Below are 22,965 nucleotides of genomic sequence, written 5' to 3'. Positions count from 1 at the left end.
TACCCGAGGCTCCGTTCCACCGCAGTGTAGCATCAAAGCATTGCATCTTATACCTTCTTATGGTCCCCTGCCATTTTTTCTTAAATAAAATTCGCAAGATGCATGGTACAAAAGTCAAGTATTGAGCGGAGAGGAGTATGGTTGGCATTTAATGGTTACTTTTTCATTTGACAAAAACAAGTTTTGAGGAAAACTATTGAAGGAAATGTGTTGCGTGTCAATTTTTTGTTTGTATGTTAAATGGCAGTAGCTTTCAGGATGTGAGCGAATTTCCATAAAGTCTATGAAAATATTTCTATTCTAATGATCCTGTAAGAGATCTTGGCACAGAAGAACCCCACTACCCTCATGACTTGAGGATCTGTTACTGCTTAATATAGTTTGCGTGTTACTGAGCAGAGATGGCAACAAAGCAAGTATCACGAAATGTACATTACTTATTTGGACATCTGTACTACCACAACATATAATAATAAAGGTGTGGTAGCATGTGTCACGGAAGCATTATTTCCATAATCTAGAAACTCACCAAAGCGCTCCGTTCTTAAATTTCCTGTGGTTACAGAATGGTTGAGGATGGAAGGGACCTGTGGAGGTCATCTGGAGGTCAATCCAACTTTAGGAAAAAAAAAACACAAACTTTGCGCTAAAGCATATATGAATTTTAGTTATATGATTTTTGAAATAATACAGCATCTTTCATTTTTTTCATTGCAGATTATGTTTATTTTGAAAATTCCTCCAGCAATCCATATCTCATTAGGCGAATTGAAGAGCTTAACAAGGTATGCAAGTATCTCAGGTTCCTGCTTAGCCTCTGATGGAATTGTTGCGCTTTTCCAAGACTGACAATCATTTGCCTGCCATCAGATTTCTGTTGGTAGAATGTTTTTTTACTTCCTTGAGATTTCTTATGTATTTGTTTATGTTTTGCTTGCTGAAATACTGCTGTGTGATACATTGTAATTCTGCCCTGTTATCTAAGGAAACACCCAGTTTATTATTCCTGGTGAACAGGAGTACCTTGCTGTAAAAAAAAAAAAAAAAAAAAAAAAAATCCCAAGGCAATCCTGTGGATGATTGAGGAAGTTAGCAAATTCAGTTTTTTTTATGGTGATGATACTGAATCTATCTGGAGTGACAGTGATCGTGTAACGTGTCTCCTCCTGGACATATGCACAAAGAGCAAGTGGGTGTCCGTGAGACTTTTCAGTGATCCGATAACAATACACAGCTTCTGTGGATGTTTATTGCATTGCTTATTGGTAGTCTGAATGAAGGACAGCTTTCTGAATAGAAATTGAGACTGTATTCTATCTTTACCCGAAGTGCATTGTAATATAGCATGTGTGGAGCCTTTTCCGTGTACTGTTTTGGGGAAAACACAAATATTTCTCAGTTTTCTTACTACCAAGACGTTAAAAAAAAAAAGTGCTTTTCTTTATTTGACTGTTCAGTTGAGCAGTATTTTATCTTACTGGTAAATTGTGTCAAAAGTTAATGACAGAAATGTTTATCATGATGTCATAAATAATATTTTTTTTTGTGTGTGGTTAGAAAATAAGTTATAAATATCTGAACTGTAAAAATTCATCTTATTAATGGGACACAACACTGTGTCATGCCGGACACGAACCACGTTGCTTGCTAGTGCTGTCCAACACTACATCAACTCTGTACATGGTAAATCATTTTGGATTTAGTAGAAACGATACTTTTTTATATACAGTAATAGAAGCGATTCCAATTATGTTCTGAATGTAACATTTATTGTCTTTAATCTGCATTGTTATAACTTAATCTTGCTTGTGGGTGGTAGAGCAGTCATATATTGACTTCTTGGGGGGAGAGGTTTCTAAGATACAACCCAGTTATCTTACTTGTGAATTGCGTGCGTTTCCTGTGTTAAAGGTATTGAGCAAATATACAATGAAATGATTTGGTTGTCACTTTATTGGAGATAAGATGCTTTCTTTTTTGATAAGAAAATTAAAACATGACACTTCTTGGTGCCACATCTTGAGTTTAACAACTTGAGGTAATTAACTTTTTATGATTTATAACAAGAAAGGTAGTGCAATTCTTTAAATATTAGTAGACTCTCTACAATATCATGGTAGAATGTGATCACTGCTATGAGTCATGAAAACAACTGCAAACTAAATTGCTATTTTACTTTGTAAGTTAGTGAATTTTCAATAAACCATGTTCTATTAAACGTGGTTCTGGAAAGAAATGTTGGAGTGCGTTGATATCTGTGTCAGTCTAAAATTGGGTTGCAAAAAAGTCTTTACAAGGCTCTGGTATTTCTTGAGGATTCTTACATTAACAGGATACTGGCATTACATCTCCCAGTAACTGATCAATATATAAAATCTTACGAGTAAATAACTATAATCATTGCTGTAATTTGATGTGAAATTGATTGGTCCGTGTCAGGATGCTCATACTTACTTGAGTAATTTTGATTTCAGTCTGGCTGTTCGCGTAGGAACTACTAATAAGAGGAAAAATTACAAGTAAAGGATGTGTAATTTATATTACTCAGCTGAGCAGGGATGCGTTCTGACTCAATTTATCCTTTTATTGTAGACTGCTAATGGAAACGTGGAAGCAAAAGTGGTGTGTTTTTACAGGAGAAGAGATATTTCCAACAGCCTCATAATGCTTGCAGATAAACATGCTAGTAAGTAGACTGTATGGGGCATCTTTTCTTTCTATCACAGCCTGTTCAGTTTTTCTCAATTACTTCAAATTGCATTTCTTTGGCAAGAGGAATATTTATTTATATTAGGCATTAATTAATAACCAGTTAGATGCTAAGGATTATCTGATACTGGCCCTGCTCCTAACAGATGCTTCTGGGACTTCTAAACTGTATTAAAATGATTGAAAATCTGCATTTGAATACTTCTCTTTCTTTCCTTTTTTTTTTTTTTTTTAATTTAAAATTTTTTTTTTGGAAGAAATATAGCCATATACTCTCGGTTAATATCAGAAGTAAGTCTTGGCTGTAAGTCAATTTAAGCTTCAGAGCGTTCATAAGAGCTTGATTTGACTCAGGATAGTAATAAACAATTGTATAAAAGATATGTTGTAAAGACTAAAGTGTATCCCAAGAGACTGAAAGTCAGTGCACATTGTAAAATAGCCGTTAGCATTTAAAGTAACTATTATTCAGTAAAATATCATCTTGTTTTTTCAGAAGAGCAATAAAGGGGTGGTAACGGGGAAAAAAGTCCCATTTTTGTTATGTACTTAACTGCCTGTTATGTACTTTTGTACTGTTTGGTCAACAATTGAAATGCTATGCTTTTCTGTAATAATAGAACCAAAAACTCTGAAGGCAAAAACAGAATCAGTGAGAAAATAAATATTTACAAAGTGTTGAAACCTTGTTTGTAAGTAACTGCAAACTTTGTAAATAACTGAAGTGTTAAAATGTTAACATCCACTAAATTTACCATGCATATTGTAAATAACAGTTTGTTTATAAAATACTTTAAATAAGTATTACAGGGTTTATAAGTCTCTGTGGTTTGCAATTTACCAGGATGTGTCTCTTTAAAATCATTATCTAGTGTCATGTTTTGTGTACAGATAAATTATGGTATGATAGGACTCTTAAGAAAATACCTTACAACATTTTTAAGGTCAAATTCTGATAATGTTACTAATGTGAGTATCTGTGGTGAAGAGAAACAGCCAGTTTTTACCTTTTAATCTATTCTTTTGTTGGTCTTAAAGAATTGGGGGTGATTTGAGTATATGGCGTGAAGAAGTACAAGCTTGGTTTTTAAAGAAAGGAGAAATAACATGTACAGAATGTGATCATTTCTTTTAGAATGCCATCGTCTAAACATAGCACAGTATTACAGTAGAAGATACATCTTGTTTATGTTCTAAGGAGATTTTTGTTTGTTTGTTTGTTTTTTTCATCTATTTGCATATACTTTTGAATTTTTGATGACTTGTTTATGGTACTGTGCCCCCAGATTCATCGTGGTCTTTTGAGTTCTTCTCAAGCACCTTTAATTTTTGTTGTTGTTGTCTTCTGTCTTTAAAAACGGAGTGTCATTTCTGTGGGTATCATTCAATCTGAAAAAGTGAAAAAGATTTTTCTAATTCTCCTGTGAGCTTTAGATTGGTGTTTTGTCAGCACTTCAGTAGAAAGGACTTGTTGATGGTCTGTTGCACTTTGCAGTATTCTAGCACTTCAGTGTCAGTAGAAACACCATGGAGTCCTTTGTGTTTTCTGAATTGAGATTCTCTTGCTGTTTTCTTGTGAGAAAATAAAGAAGTAATTTCTAACTGGTTCAATAAGCCTGTTGAGAATGACTCCATGTTTTGCACATCATAATTCTTCTAACCATTGTTCTTATTGATTAATTTTCTCAGTACATAATGTTTTCTTTCTGACCAATCTGGAATCTGCACAGCATATAGGGTAAGATTGCTGGACTGGGTCTTTGTACAGCTCAATACAGCAGATGTAGCTAAATGACACATCAATTCAAATGTTTTGGTTCTGGAATACCACCGTGTTCTGTTTAAAAATATAATGTACTTAAACAAAATATTTGGATATTTATGATTTGAATGTTTGTATAACTAAACATGTTGATACTTTTCTACCTGGTTTGTTACAAAATAAAGGCTGAAAGATGGGAATTTCATACAGAATTGAAGCTCTAGTTCAGTCACTGGTTACTCCAGCGTGCGTGGAGTCTGAAGAATAATGACTGCTTGAACTTTTCTAATGACACTTCCTATTACTAGAGATTATTACTTCTTTCTGAGTAAGGAAACAATCCTGACTAATGCACTTTCCAAGATTTTTGGCAGGTGGGGATTGGCTGTTATGGATGATCCCACAGTTTGTGAAGGTTTTGTTGTGTGATGCAGATACGGGTCCCATTTAATGAGGAAAAAAAATAGCTGCATAAGAAAATACTTAGGAACTTCAGATTTTTTCAGTAACTCGAGTTTCAAAATGATTTTAAAGAATGTTTGGGAAAAATGGAGTGAAGAAGGTCTATGACGCTATCACAGGGAGTTGTTTTACTTTTTTTTTTTTCAGATACCTTTGAAAAAAGTTCAGGACGTGTATATGTACATATACAAGGAAAAATGGGGAAAAATCAAGTTTACCTGACACTTGGGTTCAGAGGAATTCCAAATCATCTGACACTAATATATGAGGAAATTGCATTTCTTATATATTTTTTTTTAACCTGGTGTTTCTGGTGGAACTTAATTAAGGTAGCATTTTTATTTGTCTGCCAGCATCGTGCATGATGTCAGTCTAGATCTGTGAAGAGTTTTATTAGCCAACTTTAATCACTGAAATCCAGAGGGGAGTTGATTGTTTTATGAGCCCTTGAAGACATTACGTTTTCCACCTTTGATTTCTGTTACTATAAAACAGCGTATGGTAGGGCCAACTTGAATGCATAGGCAGAATACTGTCCAAGGTGAGCTTCTTGATCCTCCTAGGCAGAGTAGCTGAGCTCTCTTGAAGCGTAACGCCCAGCAGCTTTGTGGTCATAACTGCTGCCATAGGGTCACTGTCAGGGGGTTGTTTGTGTCTTTGTGCAGCAGAGTAAGGCTTGCTTTATGGGGAGAAGGGATGAATAGAAGAGAGCACGCAAGTGCTATTGCAACAGATGACCAAAGTACGTAAGCAAATGAACTTTGAGAGATGGAACAAAAACATACAGCTCATTAAAACGGGAGAAACAAACCTAAATGGGTGGCATAGAGATGTTCTCTTAGGAAAGAGTGGCAATTTGTTTCAAATTTCCAAATGTAGCGTGATCTGTAAGATTTAGTTGATTCTTCAAGTAAAGGAGTGTTGTTACAAACATTTTAGAGCAAGGTTTTGATAGCTGTAGAGTGAACTGTGCTAGCTGCATACTAGCACTAATGTTGGGTTGCTAAATAGTCCAAATCTCCTTTTTTCCCATTTTATGGCATCATGTGCTCTTTGTTGAGACTGCTTGCTGTTTTTACATATCAAAGTTGCACTGTATTGTAGGAGTTCTAGCAATCAGCTCTTAGACAACCGTGTTTCATGTCTCATTGCTATAAAACATTTTCAGTCCTCTTCAACAATTCAAGAAATTTAGCTTAGATTCATCTTCCAGTATGTTTCTCAAGAGTAAATAAAACTGAAACAGGAATAAGGCAATCTGTATACTCAGTCTACATGTGAAAAAGTATGTCTGAGCACCCTGGAGGGTCTGTAAAGGACTTCTAAGTAAAATGCATAAGGTGCTTTGTTGTTCTCTTCAGTGTTGTTCTCTTTTCTAAGTCATGTGTTTGACTGTAATTTAAAACACTAACAATACAGTATTACTGGATTATTTTTGTCCAGTCAGGTGGTATCAGCCAAAAAGTTGTGTGGTGTTTTCTGTTGTTATCCTAATCCTTTTTCAATATGGTATTTTTTGTACATCAAACCAAAAAGCTGTTAGTCAGGATACAACATTTACTTACTCAAAGTCCCTTTTCTGAAAAATCACTTTATGATGAGAGTCTTCTCTTGTTCTCTTAATTCAAGTTGTATAATGTCTTAGAATATAAAGCATCTTTTTACTGGAGGTTTTATATGAAACCTTAAAATCTGCTGTTTCTGGTCCTGTTGGCTCCCTTGAACACCTATTTTATCCACAGTCTGTTTAGTCAGAGGCATATTTTGGCAAACGAATGCCGGAGATGAATGTTAAATATTGCATTGCAAATGATCCGCGTTATCCACCTTTATCTTAAATGTTGAAGTAATTAATACTTTCTTTTTAATACTTGTTATTGTATCCTCTGTACAACTTCCAGGGAATAATTTAAAACAGTTTATTTGCTTTACTGATAATGTTAGGGGAGGATGACACCCATTCTGTAGGGCAGGATGTGTGTAGGGATGGAGTGTGCTTAGCTGCTTACTCTTTCAAGGGAATTAAGTCTGGAAGAGCTGCCAGTTTAGCTTGAAGGGAAAGAAGATGACAGTGTTGCATTGGTCTTGATACGAATAAAACAAACAAATCCATTTCTGTCTTATGGTCACATGGGTGCAAAAATAAATCCATAGAACTCAGGAGTTCAGTTGGGTGGTTGTTTTTACCGAAATGTGTAACTGGTTCTTTGGAGCTTCGTATTCAGTTGGATTTGTGGTAGGGTTGCAGTTTGTGTTTTAATTAGCGTAAGTGGGGAGCCTCCCTCTTGCTTGCTGGTAGGAACACAAGTCCTGGTGATGAAACGTACCATTTTCCTGAGAGTTAGATAGGAGGGAAAGGAGCTAAGGATTGGGATGGCAAAGCTGGGGATGAGGGATAAGAGAGTCTTGGAGCATGTATAAAGGAGAAGGCTTGGCTGCTAGATATGCCTGAGGAGTGGGTGTGCAGACTTGTGTAACTGGTTCAGTGAGACACTGCCTGCCTAATTTCAAGGCTTCTGTAAATATAAACAAATGCTTGTTTGCAGGTTAGTTGTTTATTCCCTCCCCTCCCCCTTGAATAGCAAAAAATTAAGAGAAAATGATTTTTGACCTGGAATTTCTGCCCCCTTTTCTTTCTTTTGAAAGACTTGTCCTCTGTTTGTGAGCAAGCCATCGGAAGACTTGTGTTTGCTTTGTAGGTGGGGTGGAGAACAGAGGCAAAACAAATATGGTAAGCTAGGAAAGCTTAGGAGAACGAGCTCAGGTGGGTCTCTTGTTTGAGACTGGAATTTTACATGTTATATTTAGTTTACATGTCTCTGTTAGTTGACTATAAATAAGCACTAGCAAATTCAGGTGCGTTACGTTGCTCCTGGGTATCTTCAGTTCTGTGTTGTGGTAAGACACACCTTAGGAGGGCCATTTAAGAATGATAACGACAACAAGTTCTTTAACCAGTGGCAGAGTAGCTTTTATGCTAAGGGATTTTTGTATTAGTGTAACTATCACTTTCACTGAAAATGAGCTTGGGGATTTCTTTTTTTTGTAGGGAAGACATGATGTTTTTCATCTCCAGAAACAAGGGAACCTGACTTTTTCCTTTATTTACCCAAGAGAATTACTTCAGTTGTAATTTATTTGGTGGATTGGGGGTGGAGGGGAAATCAGACCTTGCTGAAATAGAGCAAGCCTTGTCCAAATTCACATGCTTGTCGCCAAGGAGAAATGTGTCCCAAGGCTCCCAATTATCCTTTTCAAGGGTGCTTTGGGTAGTCTCATAAATTATGTGTTTTGTTCACTGCATTTTGTACAGGAACTGCATACTTGTGATTTTTTTTTTCCTCCCCCAATGTTGAAAGCAATAAGGAAGCAGTAATGAGGAGCTTTTTGCTTCTGACAATCAGTCTTCCTTTTGTGAATGCCATTTTACAATTAGTAGTTAACTGTAGTGTATATTGTCTCATTAACCAGTTTACTGTCAGCTCTAAGTATCTTGTGGAATTACTAGCTTCTGTAGTCAGTTTCTTTGGTGCAGAATGTCTTACTAGATTGTGAATGTTAATGATCTTCCCTTAATGGAGTGAATGGGTTTCCAGCAAAGTTCATAGTTGCAGGAGATGGTAGCTCTGATGGCAGACTTGCATACATACATTTTATTCACCTGAGTATATAGGATCTGCATTTGCGTATGTAGGGCTTTGCACATATTGTTGCTTGTCCACTGTATGCAGTTTGTGTAACTGCGTCTTGTTTTTTGCATCTACTAGCAAACCAGCTAGAAGCTGCTAGCCTCATCTGTTAATCTCTTAAGAATAGATTTATAGTTTTGGGCAGCCATACCTAGATTATTTTTTTATAGATCCAAATCTGATTTTCTAAACACAATTTAAAAGGCTTGAACACATTGCTACCAATCTCTCAGAATGTAAAAACAAACTGAGAAGAAAGTCTGGATTCATTTAATGAGTTTGCTGTGGAGAGTGGAAAGCTGCAAATTACCAATTTACATTTATGCTGAAAGCTGTTTAATTTCAAAAGTTTAATGAATCTGTGAAATCCAACTTCTGTTTTTATTCCTTATTAATTGAAATCATTTATTCTATGCGTTTTCTCAGGAGGGAGTGACTCACTGGAATACAAAAGAAGGCGTCACTTTTTTGAGCTCTACCCACAAAATAAATTCTTTGCATTTGAGTTTTGGGAAGGAGACAGCATTCATAGGAAACTGTCTAGGCACTGTGCATTCTCTGTTTCCCAGTGCTCTTAAGGATCTGTTCCCATTTGGTCAGGCTTAAATATGTTCATCGTTATTGCCATGCTTACTGTTTTGTGTTTGCTTTGATTTGTGGAAAACATGTAATCGTCATTTCTCAGATACTTTTTCTTGCCCCTTAGCGTCTGTTAATTGTGCAGACCAATGTGTGATCCTACAGTTTTTTCTAGAGACCTGCAAAATACTGATATTGATCATAATTGTTTGTCTCACAAAGATAAATACGATGTTTTGCAACTCCTAGGTTTCCGTGATCTTGAGTGTTTCTACATCGTGGTGTTTTTTCCTCTCTTGGCTCATAATTTTAAGTGAATATTCCCAAGGCATAAATTTTAGTCATAAAAAAAACCTGCTAGGTTATTTGTATCTTTAAAGCTCCAATTAGAGATGCATTTTATGGCTTCAAAGACTTCTCTGATAGTTTGCTTGAATCAGTAGTTTGTTGCTTACAAATGTGAGTGATGCAAACTCACTAGTAATACAGAACGCCTTTTTTCCCACCTTACAATGGCAGTTAAGTGTATGAATCATGGATGAGATCTGATGGTTTAAAGGCTTACCAACAGTAATTCTTGCATATGCCTGTATTGTGCAGTGAAATGAAGTCTGTGAAGGTTGTCCTTGATAGTACTTGTGCACGCCTGAAAATTCACATAGGATGATGGAGACAGAGCTTATTAGCTTGGGCAAGGCACTGTGTGAGAATGGACGTAGTGCTTCCTACCCAAGCTGACTCATGCACTATTGAGTACGTGTGGTGCGAGGTATTACAGAAAAGGTAGAAGTAGCAAATAAGATTCATATAGAAACTACTTCTGTGGTTTGTCTGTAATCTTGTATTTTTGTTAAATGTAGGCTGCACAAATGACAGGGTACAGACTCAAGGTTACCATACATGTTGAGTTTGATGTGCCGTAGGCCACATGGAGTAGCAGAGTGGGTGTTTGGAATGGCAATGTAGAGATGTGATTTGCCTTTTGGATCAATACCTTGTTTTTCCTTTCATCTACTGTTTGTGAAGCTCTGTCAGTGCAGGGAAAGCTTTTTAGTGTGAACCTGTTTGTGTACTACACAAGTTCTTCTGCAAGGATCCTGGCAAAGAAATGTTTTATTCTAATGTAGAATACATTACACCCATGAGCAAAACAAGTTTGACTGGTTAAAAAGTGCAATTTTGCCAGTAAAAGCCTGTTCTACATTATGAAATTCCTAAAAGACTGTGGAGAGCTAAGCAGTTCATTTTGACTGTCATCAACTGTCTGAATCCAGAACTTGTTTCCAGGTTTATCGCAATAAGATGTCTTCTCTGTCCAGATTGCATAGTTGATGGGCTGTGCATACATCAGAGGTTACGTAAACACGTGTGCTTTTTCTACTTGCGCAACAGGTTAAGCATCTAACAAAAAATCAGTTTTCTAATCTTCCCATTTTGCTATGGCAAGTGATGGACTTAAATTTTCACTTGTCTGTCCTTGTTTACATGAGGGATTGGGAGTGATATACAACACTGAAGACAGTGGTTTGTTGCAGCTTCCTGCATGAAAAGTGCACCCTTGTTTTGGCTTAAACTAGCACTGAAACTTAATGTTGGCAGGGTCAGTGGCCTGTAACCTGGTCTTGCAGGGTGCTGTGGGGCCCTTTGCTGTGTGACAGTTCATTGGGTCAGGTCCTGTGACTGATGCTGCCGTTGTGAATGAAATCCTGATGTTGTTATTCTCAGTAGGGCCTCAAGGGACCAAGAACTAGGCTGTCAAATATCACACAAGAAAAAACGCTATGATCTCTGGACAGCTTTATTTTTGCTTTCAGAGGATGACTACCTTTATAAACTTCTGAAATGCTCTTCTCTTCTGTTTTTAATGGGGGGAAAAAGCCCGGGATCAAAATACTGCATATTCAACACGTATGAAATGAATAAATTATGATTTTTTTGATATTTTTACTTGGTACTGTATCAAATGTGGTATTTAAACACTTCATTGGTTTCCTTGAAGTTTTATTTTAGTTTATTTAAACAAGAAAAAATGGCACATATATTGAAGACCTCATTAGTTACCACAATGTGATGTTTATTCCTACACTTATTTCCCTACTCAACTGGCATCATAATTAAAAGGTTTAAAGATTTAAAGTGACGTGTCTATGTAGATTTCTTTATACCTTTCCCAGTTCATAAATATATAGTTCCCTTTCATTAGAATCTTAACTCTAAATTCTTTCCTCGATGCATGTACAATCTTGAAGATTTATCATTAATACAGTTAAAGATGGAAAAAAATGTAACTTTCAAGTCTTAGACTATCAGAGTGAATGAACTTTTCTTCCTGCTCATATCATTAGGTCTGTAAACAGAAAAAATCTTACCATGCTGGCATTTAGTAGACATGGATAATATTCTTCTCATTTTAAAATCCTGGACATAGAACTTTAATGTGTCTCAGTTAACTTTACTCAGGAACAGGATACACAAATTGTTTTCTTTGCATTTTTGCTTTCCTTCTTTCCTCCCTGTAAAAATCAAACAAAATGCATCCCTTCTGGAAGGAGATATTGTAGAAGATAAATCGTCTGTGTTTTATAAGCAGAATCATATGCCATTCGGAGTAGGGGTAGGAAAGTGCTTCTACAATCTGTGCCTTTTCTTTGCCAACACATTTTGAAAAGCTGTTTATACCTGCTACTGCGGATATGAATTGCTTGTTAGAAAAAACAGTTTAGATCTCTGAAACTCTGTGATTATTGTTGTATTACCGTAAAATAAAACAACAGTATAGTTCTTAAATGCGGACTCCTACAGAAAGCTTAAAAGAATTTTGGTGTTCTTAGTTCTCTGTGATGCATGTTTTTTTTTTTTTTTTTAAATATTTTCACTGCATTTTACTAAGGAGAGGCAATTTTACCACTTGTTAACTAATTCAGGCATACCTTTTCTATTTTAAAGGAAAGACCATTTAAAACAAGATCTTACGAGCAGGTGGTTTGTACAGAAAAGTTGAAATCCAAGTGATGGGAAAAGTTGCTAATAGGATCAGTCTTATGTAAATGGAAGATAAGCATCTCTCATTGCTCAAAATCAGGTCCGATAATTAATCATGAGGGTGAAGAGTTGGGATCATTTTCATTTTTAAAAAGGGTAGAAAGGAAGGGAGGTAGGCTGGTGAGTCTCCCCTCTGTGCTTGGCAAGATCATGGGACAGATCCTCCTGGAAGCAATGTTAAGGCACATGCAAGACCAGGAAGTGATCTGAAATAGCCAGCATGGCTTCATCAAGAGCAAATCCTGTCTGACCAATCTGGTGGCCTTTTGTGATGGAGTGACTGCATCAGTTGACAAGGAAAGACCAACCGATGTCATCTACCAGGACTTCTGCGAGGCCATTGACATGGTCCCACTTGACATCCTGATCTCCAGATAAGAGAGATGGATTTGGAAGGTAGACCATTCAGTGGATAAGGAATTGTCTTGAAGGTCACACCCAGAGAGTGGTGGTCAGTGGCTCTGTGTCCAGGTGGAGGTCAGTGATAAGTGGCATGCCTCAGGGACATCTGAGGTGTCCCTCCATCTTGGGTCTGGTGCTGTTTAATGTCTTGATCAGTGACATGGACGATTGGATTGAGTGCACCCTCAGCAAGTTTGCAAATGAAACCAAACTGAGTGGTGCAGTTGATAAAACAGAAGAAAGGGATGGCATCCAAAGGGACCTGGACAGGCTTGAGAATTGGGCCCATGTGAAAACTGATCTTCAACAAGGCCAGGTGCATGGTGCTGCACCTGGGTTGGGACAACCCCAGACATGAGCACAGTCTGGGAGAAGTCATTGAGACCAGAGAAGGACTTGGGGGTTCTGGTAAAGGATAAGCTTGACACAAGCCAACAGTGTGAGCTTGCAGCCCAGAAGGCCAACTGTGTCCTGGGCTGCATCAACAGAGGGGTGGCCAGCAGGGCGAGAAAGGTGATTGTCCCCCTCTGCTCTGCCCTTGTGAGGCCCCACCTGGAGTGCTGTGTCCAGCCCTGAGGTCCCTAGTGTGAGAGGGATGTGGGGCTGTTTGATCATGTCCAGAGGAGGCCACAAAGATGATCAGAGGTGTGAAGCACCTCTCCTATGAAGACAGGCTGAGAGAGCTGGGGATATTCAGCCTGGAGAAGAGAAGGCTCCAGGGAGACCTCATTGGGGCCTTTCAGTACTTAAAGGGGCTTATAAAATAGATGGAGAGTAACTTTTTACTCAGACAGGTAGTGATAGGACAAAGGGGAATGGCTTCTAACAGGGGAGGCTTAGATTAAACGTTAGGAGGAAATTCTTCCCTCAGAGGGTGGTGAGGCACTGGTATAGGCTTCCCAGAGAAGCTGTGGATGCCCTATCCCTGGAGGTGTTCAAGGCCAGGTTGGAATGGGCTTTGGGCAACCTGATTTAGTGGATGGTGTCCCTGCCTGTGGCAGGGGAGTTTGAACTAGGTCATCTTTAATGTCCCTTCTGACCTTTGTGATTGTGTGATTCTGTCTGATACCTTGGTACCAAGTGATCCTCATGTTTGTGCTGCTCTGAAAGAATGATTATGTTGAGAAGAGCATCCTCTCTTACCTATGTGGTATTGTTGTAGATGGCCTTCATATTTTTTGAGCCAGATGCTAATTTTTTTTTTCTTGGGCAGTATCAGGTTGCTTGTGTTCACTCTTGCTCTCTTGTGTGGTTTGCCAGCCTGGATTTGAAGGTAGAACTAAAACTTTTAACATGCCTTCCCATTGCAGCCCTAAATATGTTTGTACTTTGAAAAATAACTAGTTGGCCTCTTGTTCAATTGATGAGCATGATCCAGTAATTGTACATTGAAAATGATAATCATGATGCAAATAGCTTTGTCCATGGCACAATTTTGAGTATGCTGTTTGCTGCCTGTACCAAGGAACTGTGTAAAAGAGCACTGCAGAGGACTGTTGCTCTGCACATGCCGCAACAGGTTGCTTCAGTTTATAAAGGTGTTCACATGATGAAATGCAACAGGTTCACATGATGAAATGCAAAATAACCTGTAACAGGATATTTTCCCTTTTGAAGGAGTTTCCATTTGAATAGGTGAGATGGAAACCAGGTTAAGGGAGGGAGGAGAGAGAAGGGAAACTGAAAAATCTGCATCTAGGTTTATGATATGAGATTGCCAGCTGTTTCATCATTGCTTGCACGTCACTGTTTTCACACTTCTGTGAGACCCTTCTGTTTTACAATGTTGTCATAAGCTAGTTTGCAGCAGTGGATAACACTGTGAAACTATAATGTACTTACATCTGCATTTAGTTGTGTAGCATTTAATTTACTATGATATATTTGTTAATGTAGCACACTACGATTTGTACTGCTTATGAAGGTAGTCCTTCCTTGCCTCTTACCCACAAGCACCATCTTTAAAACCAGTTATCGAAAAAATCTGTCCATCAGGTTTTGGAATGGGGCGTTTTCTGATGTGATAGCTTTCATTAAATATTTTTGCTACAAGCCTGTGTCAAACTTGTACTCAAAAAAACCTACGTAATTTTAGAAATATTTTTTATTGATGGAGAGTAGGTGTGGCATCTTAATTACACTCCACAACCATTAAGAATTATTTCTTTGTTTTGTGACCTCCTTTAGAAAAATGATGATGATGTAGTGTGAAAGGATTGCTTGGATAATTGTGCAAGAAAATGGAAAACCCCTTAGAGGAAATGTGTGTATCTGTGCTATCCAGGAGGAATTAAAAGTACACCTGTTCCCTGTAAGCATAACCAACCAATCTTTTTTCTACCTGCTAAATTGTTCAGGTTCACACAGTAGGTAGCTAAATGACTCAGAACCCATACAAATTGCACTTCGGATTTCTGATCCTACCTGACAGTAACAGCAGATATCAGGCGGATGTCACGTATTCTGCCAGCCATCTGATATTCTACTAACAGACACGGTGTAAGTAGAGCTAATTAATTCAGCTTTAGTAAACACTTTCTCAGTCAAACTGACAGTATAACTATGTGTAGTCTAGCTCACAAAGTTGATTAAACTGCTTTACTGTAGCACTGGGGGGTTAAATATCACAGTGAAGTTGGTACAACACCACATGTGGCAAGGAACTTCATGCAGACTGAACAAATTGGCCAACTGCTTGGTTAAGAGAGTTCTTCGTTCACAGTCTGAATAGAGTTGTTCGTATAGTCAGACTTAATGTTTATCTTCTGTACTCATTTTGGCAGCAAATAGATTTGCTCCCTATCCCCCCAAATCTATATTTGTAATTCTTTCTGCTGTAATGTCTAACTGCCAAATGTGCGCTTGATGTTTTTGCTGCAGCCAGCTAAGCTTACAAGATTTACGCACCGCCGTCTTTCCTCTGATGTGCGTGGTAAACTGGCTGCTGTTCAGCATTCGCGGCCTTTTATCTGTAGGTTTTAAAATACGTTGGCGATACCTATCGTTTATATAGTTTTGGGGCTGAGTCTGTACTCAAAGGTGTACAGGAAAGGAAAAAAGTTAAGAGGTTGTTCTTAAAGTTGGACTTAGTGGTGTTCTTTGAACTGAAATTTATGCTGATCAAATAGGATTTTAAAGGTATTTAAAAAACCACTATCACAATTTGTGGAGTTAAAGCAGGTTTGGTAAGTTTGTTAAATTTCTCAAATCTTGCGTGAACTGGGTATAGCTAAGCTGAGATACGGTTTCACAACTGGAAGCAATTAAGTTTAGAGGTAGGAAGTTAATGCATTGTGGTTACGCTGCTGGTTTAATGCAGCATCAGCCTGTGCTGCTGTTGAAACAAGTGGTCTTGTAAGGGGGGAGAAATGAAAACATCTTCCCAGTTGCAGCCTTTATTCCTGCTTTTTCCTTTTATGCCAGCTGCAGCATTTTGGATGGGCACGCTAGGTCACAAGCTTGGAATTAATCTGGATTGGAGTGCAGTGAGGTGAACAAAAAACTAACTGCATGGTCTGAGCCAGAGGGTAGCAGTTTAGGGTTTGTATACTGGGACCTGCCCTTATCAGTGACCCCGGGGCCCAGGCTGACACTGCCTGGGGGGAGCCAGGTGCTGCCCTAGAGGGGAGGGCTGACTCAGACCTAGTAAGCAGGAGGAACAGGACACCGGGAACGTGGAGACAGCTCTGCAGGAACAAAATGCCATGTCCTGTTTGAGGGAAGGAAGAGCCCCTGGCAGGGAAGCAGGCTGGGGGGAAGCAGCTCTGTGGGAAAGGCCCTGGGGCGCTGGCAGACGGCAGGGCCCTGGTGACAGAGGAGGCAAAACAGCAGCACCCAGGGCTGTATCACCAGGTGCCTAGCCAGTGGGTGGAGGAAGGTGGCTGTCCCCTCCAGCAACTCGGTGCTGTGTGTATGGCATCCAATTTTAGGCACCCGATACAGGGAAGTTATGGATGCACTGGAGGAGTTTCATCAGAGGTCTCCATGAGGGGAGGAGAGGCTGAGGGAATCAAAGCTGCTTCTACCTGGAGAAATGGACTGCTAATACCTATGGGGAGATTTTAGGGGTGATGGAGTTGAGCTCTTTGCAGTGACTTGAGTTCAAACAGGAGTGATTCAGGTTAGGTACAAGGAACAGCTTTTTTTTGCCATGAGCTGGCTGCCAGAGAGGCTTTTTGGTCTCTGTCCTTGGAGGTTTTCAAGACCCAGCTGAATAAAACGTAGAGTAACCTGGGCTGACTTCACAGTGGAGCCTGCTTGGAGGAGGACTTTGTGCTGGAGACCTCCTGTGTCCCTTTACAGTCTGAATTATTTTGTGTAGCTGTGATTCTGTGATCCAGCCAACCTCTAGCTGAAACTAACACGATCAGCAATTTGTTGGCAACAGAGGGAGAACTTCTTCCTTTTAAAACTCAATATATACTCCTTCAGTGCTGGCGATAGCCTTCAGTGTTTAATCCAGTCTCTTTTACTTTCTGTTGCAGTAGATAAGGGAATTGTATGGTGGGTTATTTTGACTTAGATAAGGAAAAGTAATAGGTTAGAGGAAAGCAACGTTTGCTAGCTGCTGTTTAACCACGGAGTGGTTTGAGTCACATTTAAAGCTTTTTAGTTGTCTTTCAGGATTTTTTTAAAGTCACTTTCTTAAACCATTTAATATAAAATGGTTTTGTCATATTTCTAGAGGTCTGTCCTCAGCTTGTTTTGATTTTAAGTGTAAAAATAAGCATTTCTTCCTGGTGGCAAGCTTAAGTCACCACATTACTTAACCATTTAAAAAAAAAAAAGACACCTACGAAGTTTATGGCATGGACAACTCTCTCTTCTTTTTAAGTTCAGTAAGAACACTTTTCTAAACAGTGAATCCCACAGAGTAAATAGAAAACAAGTATTTTTTTTTTTAATGGTAGTGCACATGTAAAATGAGTGAGGATTACAGCTTTTTCCTAGTATCTATTGCTTATTTGAGTCAAATAGGCCTTAGTTACAAGGGAAAAGGGAAAGGCCAAGGCTGTACCACTGCCAGCAAAAGTATCACTGGACCACTCTGGTTCTCAGGATCAAAGCAAATATTAGCAATTGCTGATTAGAAAGCCCATGTATAATAGATAGACCTAAAGCTTTAAAAGCTCACCAGAGATCCCTGCTTTTGCTCTTCAGGATTTTTCTTTTAAATGAAATATTTCTTGTAGAGCAGGAAAAGTGCTACAAAACATAATCTTCGTCTTTGGCCAGGGCCTAGAGGGTATTGTGTCATTTAGAAAATCTGATTGTGTTCATCTTTGTAGTCATACCTCAGACTTTCAAGATATTTTTAAGCTGAACAACTGTAGATAGAAAACAAAATTCAATTTATTCTGGGAATGATGATGCTGTGTATGTCATTACCATATTTCTCCATTAAAATATTTGTTCCCTTTGAGCCATGGCTTTATTTCTCTTCCTGAGCACTGAAAATGTGCTCAACTTGGTGCCACTTCATGATAATTTCCTGTAGGTACCTTCCATTTCACTCTTCTTGACGGGAATAACCTCTTCTTGGATGGTAAATTAAATTGCATATGCACTGCAAATACAAGACACAGGGGTGAAGAGAGCTTTAGAAGGACTGAAAGTTCTTCACCCCTAGGCATTAAGGCCTGATCTATGCAAAAACCTTGTTTGAAAGAGGTATCTAAAGGTTTGGTCAGATGCAGAATTTGTTGCATTTCTATCGAGCAAATTAGTTTAAATATTTAATTTTCTCACTTTATCCAGTGTGCACTTTCTAGATGCAGCTTGTTATTGCTGGGACAAACTATTACATGTTTTGCTAAATGCATTACTATTTGCGTTTTTATTACGAAAAAGGAAATTTGTAAAATTATTCTGGTGATAAGTTACATGCATCAATAGTGGAACTGTGCAGTGTCTGGCCATGATTAGTCCTGCTTTCTGGTTTGTCAGATCTTTGTGAGTAAAACATGTGCTTTTTTTCTGAAAAATTTAGTAAATTATATATTTTTTTTCATGTTTGGGCTTGTTATCTTTGAAGTGATGCATGTAAGAGAGGATTTCAGCTTCAGGCTCTTGAATCGATACTTTCTTGTCTTACGGAAGGTTAGTGCAATAAATATACAATTATTTTTTCTAATTTCTCGCTCTAAGGGAGCTGTTACGATACTTGAACATAGGCATCTAAAGTCATTTTAAACTCTCTGCAATATAATTCCTGGCTCCCTGCTGCCACTTCAAAATGGTACACATTCTTCTGTGTTTTCTGCCATAGTGGTAGTCAGGTGCTTTCTACAGGTCTGTCTAATGTGGCCCTGGACACCTGTGTTTGGATGCCTAAATTGCTTTCTAATGGGCTGTTTCTTGTCAGATGTTTTCAGATGGTTGTAACAAAAGATAAGCTTGTACTTTTGATATCATTCAGGAAGGAGAGGAAATAAATAGACAAATGAGAACTTTGGACCTGTAGAATGCTACAAGCAGAATGTTTACTAAAACAAAGAAACAAAAAAAAAAACTGCTGACACATCTGGATATGTTAATAAATATTAAGGCTTTAACTTTGAAATACAAATGTAGCTAGTAACAGTCATTTATTGTAATAAATGGTCATACCTAATGTTTGTTTGAAACGTAAACATTTTAATACTCATTCCTTTTTTCTTTATTAGTTTAATTTAAAAATGCTTTGTCTTTGCACAGGATTTTTTTTTTTACACTTTATTTATTGTTAGCATTATAGGTGCCAGAATAATTCTAAACTCAGTTGTGATCTGACTTGAACCTCTGTGTGTGTCAGGTGAGACTGTGGGGCTTTGTTTTTGTTAATCTACATCCCCACGATACATTACAAAACGGGTGGTGACTGTGTGTAGAGCCAAGTAGGCTTACGGTGGCCGATGGAACTGGATTTGAGGAGTTGGTTATATGAGATGACCGTGTTTTATCACTTCTATAGAAAGAAGTGGAATAAGCTACAGGCAGGCATGATTAAAAAAAATTAATAAAGTTGCATTTGGAGAGAATTGTGGTTGCCATGAAGATACAGGCAGGCTTCATTTTGAGAAGTCTGTAGGTTGTTTGTAAAAAGTGTTACTTTGCAAGAGCAGATGAGGTGATTTGTTCTAAGGTAGCTACATGAAATACTAGCTAATGCTGAGGTTTCGTTGTTTAATTCTAATTCCTAAGGCATATTTTGTAAAGTATATTTGGTTTAGTAGCTTGTAGATAATAGAGCAGGTAGAAAATTGCCAAATCTTAGAAAATTTAAAGAGCCTGTTTTTTGCATATAAAGTTCAATGGGACTTTGTCCTTTCTGGGAAGTTAGGGAGTGTAGACTGGAGGTCTGCATGTCCCAGGAATCTACTACAAAGGCAGATCTCAACCATGAAGATCCCATGATAACTATTTTGGACAGTGTGTTTGTCCATATGATATGCTAACAACCACTGTGAACATTGCTTTTAAAATCTATAAGGGACGCTTTTTAGTATCTGCTTTTATTTTTTCCATCTATGTTCCCAGTTTACAGATGGTTTAAGTCCTTAGAAGGAATCTTTTTCTTTAGTTATATCATGTTCAAGGTAGTACTAGACAATTTCAGATTAGACTGACTATAAAAGTTTTCAACTGCGAACATACTTTAAAGTAGAGTTTAATACTTGCTGTTTTAGTTGCTGTTATCTTATGATAATATCCAATAATAACATCCTATTATAGTGCTGTATTGCTTAAAATAGAAATAATTTTGAATATTTCCTGTCAGATTCTATTAGGTTAACATCTTGGAAGGCAGTGAGGTTGTTCAGTTTTCTTAGCGTGTGATTTGGCAATACAGCTAATTCAGTAACTTTCAGTTTCATAGAAAGTGCTTTTCACCAGGATGCTTGTAAAACTTCTAGCAATGCTGACATCAGCAACAGAATACATAAAATGGAACTGGTCAGCAAAGAAGTGGCAAACCCAGAGAAAAAAAGTGAAAAGAGATGAAAAAAGAGTGAGTAATTTTGTCAGGATTGTTCTTGCAGCTGTGTGAAAGACATGAGTGCATAGTACAGTAGGAGAGCAGCATAATTTTTAAAGGCTTAAAGTAGAAGGTATCAAATTCAAAATGCTTAATATTCTGTCAAGTTACATAAACTAGACCTATTAATCTCATCTTTTCTTTGCAATACTAAGGGAGGTTGCTAAGGGGTGGGGGGAATGTCAAGTGAAATGGCTGCAAGGGTGTTATGTAACAGAGTTAATTTCGACCTACGCTCTGCTTCTCTGCAGAAGAAGTTGAAGAAGAGTCTGAAACTACAATTGAGGTTGACTTGACGGATAAACAGAAACATCAGTTGAAGCACAGAGAGCTCTTTCTTTCTCGCCAGTATGAGTCTCTTCCTGCAACTCACATCAGGTAAGAAAAAGTAAATACTGTTTATCTGTGTAGTCTGTTGAGGTGGATTGCCTGCCAGTAGCCCGACTGTTTGAACGCTTCAGCCTTTATCTCGCAAAAGGGCGTGATTGTTCACAGATGAGCTGTGCCAGGTAGTCCCATGAATTGTTTTGGAGCCGCCTTTGGTATTGCCTTCTGTTACTTCATGTCTGAGCATTGGAAGGGACAATAGTCTCAGACAGAGCTTTGGGTTGCCATTAGAGGATCGGTTGATAATGTGGTATGAAGTCAGTCTGTTCCTACTTCGGAAGAGTTGTTTTGTTAATTCTTCTTCTGCTGGCCAGAGGAAGTGTGACCACTTTGTATGCCCAGGGAGACCACAGATTGATTTGGAAAGGAAACAGAGACACAGTGGTCAGATCTCTAATGTAGGGCTGCACACATTTAAAAATAAAATTACTCCAACTTCAGTAAATGTGAAGTCATGACTGAGTTTGGCTAAACATTTCAAAAGCGTTTCAAATATTGTTTTAGATTGCCCTAATGGTAATGTAAGAAGGGGCTTGCTAAAGCTCTTTTTTTTTTTTTATACTTCTTTCTGTAAATGAAGTAGATGCTTAAGTCATCTTCTATGTAGAGGTCGAACAATTTGTTCATTTGGGGGGGAGATACACCTGGAAATGGAAGAGGATGATCAGAAAGAGCAGTGGCAGAAGGGGAGTGTACTAAGTATAAAACAAAGGATCTTAACAGATTTGCTTTCTGAAGAAATTTTAGTTTTCTTAGTACATCTATCTCTCCTCAGCTATTTCAGACCATAAATTACTGAAAGCTACAAAAAATGTATATGTTCCGGTAGATAAAAACCTTGTATGTGCATACGTATTTTTCTTTGTCAAATGTGGCTTACCGTTCTTATTACCAAAACAGAAACTGGAAATTGGGAATTTTTATTAATTTCCTGTACTTGATTCAGCCACTTCTCTGACTTTGAGAAGGTCATTTACATATCAAATCTCTGCTTCCCCAACTATAGCATAGAGATAATAATCCTGAACAATTTCTTTTACTTAGACATTTAAATATTGAAATAAGGTATTCTGTACCTAGCTTCTCTCACAGCTTGGAGAGGAAATACAAGAGTATCTATCTCCAGGGCTACACAAAGAATCCAGAAAAACACGTGAATTCATGGTACATGTAGCACTGCACAGCAGGCAAATGCAAAGTGATGACTTGCGTTTACTTTTCAGGACATATAAAATGTTGTACTGCTATACTGTCATGAATTGCTAAGACCTTTCCCAGATGCATTCTGGAACAAGTTTAGTGTAGAAGTGTAGACTATCCTGACTTGGAAGGGACCCACAAGGATCATAGAGACCAACTGCTGGCTCCACACAGGACCAGTTACGTGTTGTAACACTGCCTGGTAGACACAGTGCTGCAGTGGGACATATTCAAGAAGGTGTAATTGCATAGCTCACTGCAACAGAAACCTGGAGTGCTGGTATGCAGCACAGGGCAGTGTCAAGATGATATACTCATTTGGGTCTCAAGGACAGAGCTTATTCCCTTACTGCCATGGTCAAGTTACAAGTGAAACCTCCCTCCTGAAATGTATAAGGTTAATAACACTCCTCCAGTGAATTGCCTCCTTTCTTCCTGATCCCTGCATATTACAAATTCAGTTTTGCCAGACACTGTAATTCCCAGTTCTTATAACAGTTTTTTGCTGCCGTGGACTCGCTGAGCCCTCATCTTCATTCAGTAGATTTAAACATCACCCAGTGAATGCATGCAGCATTCATGATACAGATAGTTCCCAAAGCATTGCCATTCCCAGCAAGGGACTGAATTGAGTTGAATTGCTGCGTGCTTTACCTTGGATTTTCAGAGACTTGAGCATTACCAAATACAGCATTTTGGAAAAATGATAAGGCACA

At 38.2% G+C, this 22,965-nt stretch overlaps 1 protein-coding gene across 7 annotated transcripts in view; it reads left to right on the top strand.

The window, feature by feature from the left end:
• The window catches only part of MTA3 (metastasis associated 1 family member 3), a 155,736-nt gene that overhangs the window by 18,816 nt on the left and 113,955 nt on the right, over window positions 1-22,965 (top strand). For all 7 annotated transcript variants that reach the window (XM_068676725.1, XM_068676721.1, XM_068676723.1 and 4 more), the window contains 3 exons: window positions 718-785; window positions 2,593-2,686; window positions 20,914-21,040. In XM_068676725.1, the coding sequence (XP_068532826.1) occupies window positions 718-785; window positions 2,593-2,686; window positions 20,914-21,040 (289 nt within the window). The remainder of the gene's footprint in view (window positions 1-717; window positions 786-2,592; window positions 2,687-20,913; window positions 21,041-22,965) is intronic.

The sequence above is a fragment of the Anas acuta genome, chromosome 3 (genome assembly GCF_963932015.1).
Source record: "Anas acuta chromosome 3, bAnaAcu1.1, whole genome shotgun sequence".
In the NCBI taxonomy this organism is placed as follows: domain Eukaryota; kingdom Metazoa; phylum Chordata; class Aves; order Anseriformes; family Anatidae; genus Anas; species Anas acuta.
This window is presented reverse-complemented; position numbering and strand designations above follow the sequence as displayed.